Source organism: Phaseolus vulgaris, chromosome 6 (assembly GCF_000499845.2).
Source record: "Phaseolus vulgaris cultivar G19833 chromosome 6, P. vulgaris v2.0, whole genome shotgun sequence".
Taxonomy (NCBI): domain Eukaryota; kingdom Viridiplantae; phylum Streptophyta; class Magnoliopsida; order Fabales; family Fabaceae; genus Phaseolus; species Phaseolus vulgaris.
Window position 1 is genome coordinate 29,498,255 of NC_023754.2, and position 3,056 is coordinate 29,501,310.

A 3,056-nucleotide genomic window follows, 5' to 3' on the forward strand; every position below is an offset into this window, starting at 1 on the left:
AAATATTTTACTATAATGTTTTATGCAGTTACCATATATCACTACAAGAAAAACTTGATTTAGCTTCCAAATTTTTGCGTGGGCCATTTGCGGACACAATTCTCGTCGGTCAAAATGAGTAAAAGTTCACGCAAGATTTACATTGGACGCAAAACAGACGCATATATTGATTTAATTTTTTTTGCGTCGGTCGCGGCCCACGCATATGTGTCCGTTTTGCGTTGCCCACATAACCCACGCATATGCGTCCGCTATAGCCCACGCATGTTTAGAATTTTAGAATTTAAATATTTTTAATGTATAATAAATATTTTAATATTTAATTCTTTATTATATTTATTTTAGAATTATTTCTTTAATGTTATAATAAATTATTTAATTTATCAATTTTGAATATAAATTAATTAAATTAGATTTATTAAATTAAATAAGTGTTTGATTTAAAATTAATTGAGTAAAATAAAATATATATTTAAATTATTTAAATGTTATATAAAATATTTGTTTATTTTAAATATTATTTATTTTAAATTTATTTTATTTATATATTGTCATAACTATTTTATTTTTGAAATTATGATATAAATTAGTTAAATTAAATTTATTAAATTGATGATAATAATATTAAATTTATTAAATATTAATATTAATACTAATAATATTAATAATATTAATAATATGTATAATAATATTAATAATATGTATAATAATATTAATAATATGTATAATATGTATAATAATATTAATAATAATATTAATTATAATATTAATAATAATGTTAATTATAATGTTAATTATAATGTTAATTATAATATTAATTATAATGTTAATAATAATTTAATAATAATTTAATAATTTGAGTATAATTTATTTTTTTATTATTAATAATAATTATATTAATATGTAAAAATTATATTAATAATAAGTATAATAAAAATGATAATATGACCAAAAAATTTGTCTGGTATAGTGGTTAATGCTTCCCTGATCACTAGAAGGACTTTATTTCTCGTGTATTTCTTTATGGAAGAGGAAGTGTAGATAGAATATGTTATTCTTGATAAGTTGTACTTAGCATCAAAAGTTGAATTGACTTCTAAGTTAGAAAGAGAGTTTATATGGTTACTAAGGATTCAAATATTCCTATTATTTTATTTAACTTATTTTTACTGATAAAACAAAATCATATATAATGTTATGAGTATGTTACAAGTAAGTTGGAGGTTAGATTATAAGTATATTAGGGAACAAGGGTGAAGGAATGCAAACCTAACAACTTGACCACTCCCTGTTGATATATATATAATTTAAAAAAAATAATAATTTATTCGCTAAAAAAAAATCATTAAATAGAAACCAATATTTAGATACCAAAATAATTAGTTGCAAATAATAACTAAATTAGAGACTATTTTAGAAACTAAAAAAAAAATTGGTTTCTAAATTAGTTTATATTATTGTTAAATAGTTTTAAAATTGGTATCTAATTAGTTACAAAGGTTTTAACTACCAATTATTTAGATTCTAAATTTAGTAACAAAAAGTTTGGATGTTAATTAGATAATAATTTAAAAAACATTTAATAATAATATAAACTAATTTAGAAAAAAAATAATTATTTAGTCTCTAAAATGTAGTCTCTAATTTAGTCCCTAAAATGTGGTCTCTAATTTAGTCCCTAAAATGTGGTTTCTAATTTAGTCAATATAACAACTAATTATTTTTTTTTATAAAATTAGTTTCGATTTCATGAATTTCTTGTAGTGATTATTGTGATCTAAATATAATCTTTTATTATTAGAAAAAAAATGTAAAATAATTGTTTAAAAAAATTATTAAAATATTATTTTATTAGTTTAAAAATTAATTTGATACTGTAACAAAATCATTAAATAACAATTAAATTTATATATAAAAATAATTAATCACTATACTAATTAAATTAAATATTTTTTTTATTTTAAAAAATAAAAAATAATTAATATCTAAAATATTTATTTTATTTATAAAAATTTATAAAATAATTTCTAAAGATATCTAATAAATTTGTAATTTTTTTTAAACGAACTCCATTTCGGTAAAAAAAAAAAAAAAATCCAAATATTAGGTGTTACAGTGAAGAGATCATTTATGTTGGTTTTATTTGAGTTTAATATCCCTTATAACAATTATATATTACAAAAATAACTTTAAAATACCTTGAAGAGCCTCAAAGTGTTATTGATGGATGATGTGAGTTGGGAAGTCACATATATTCCAATACATATAACATGGATCTATGCATGGTAGCTAAACTCATGATTTATTCATAATATTACATAAGCAGTGTGAAGAAATTAGTAGGGTCTTTGACCAACATAGTTGCCAGGAGGAGAATAGTTGCAGGTGATGAAGGTGCCTCCATTGTTGCATCTTACTTTCGCACATCCAACGCGTACAGAGTTCCTCCAAACAACCTGAGTGTAGTGCCCGCACTGTTTGCCGGCAGCACAAGAGTTGGAATTGTAGTTATAGAATGGTTTCTCAGCCACCCACAACTTCACTGCATCTTTCCCACTTAGGTTACCACTGCTTCCAGCAAGATCCTCCACCGCCAGAGTGGATCAGTCTGCAGTCACCTCTGCGTTGATTTGCATAGTTTTGTGCGAAAGCAGCAACTGTATTATCCCAAACAATATTTGAAACACCAACCTGTGACCTTGCAGCGTTATGTTCGTTCACGTAGTCAGCTATTGAATCTTGAGCATGAACTACATCGCCCACAATCACCAACCCTAACACACACAGTATACAAAATGAAATCTTGAACAACCCCATTTGATTTGATGAAGAAAGTTGAGCTCTTGCGAGGTATTTATAGGGGTTTTAACAGAGATTTTTTTGGATAGGAAGGTTCAGTGAGCAAGCATAGTAGAGTTTTCAAAATGGAATTAATGCGTGGATGACTAAGGAACTAGATTGCTTGCTCACGAGGTTGCGGTACATCATTATTATGATTACATTATGGAAACACTGTTTAACAGCATTTTCATTAACAAAATGAGAAGTTTTGAACA

General features: G+C 24.2%; 1 protein-coding gene across 1 annotated transcript; it reads right to left on the reverse strand.

Moving 5' to 3' along the window:
* Nucleotides 1-2,195: 2,195 nt before the first annotated feature.
* LOC137832708 (pathogenesis-related protein PR-1 type-like) lies at nucleotides 2,196-2,842 on the reverse strand. The gene is given in 2 exon segments (XM_068641014.1): nucleotides 2,196-2,589; nucleotides 2,591-2,842. Coding segments are annotated over 2 exon segments (480 nt in total). The 5' UTR covers nucleotides 2,818-2,842; the 3' UTR covers nucleotides 2,196-2,336.
* Nucleotides 2,843-3,056: the final 214 nt, after the last annotated feature.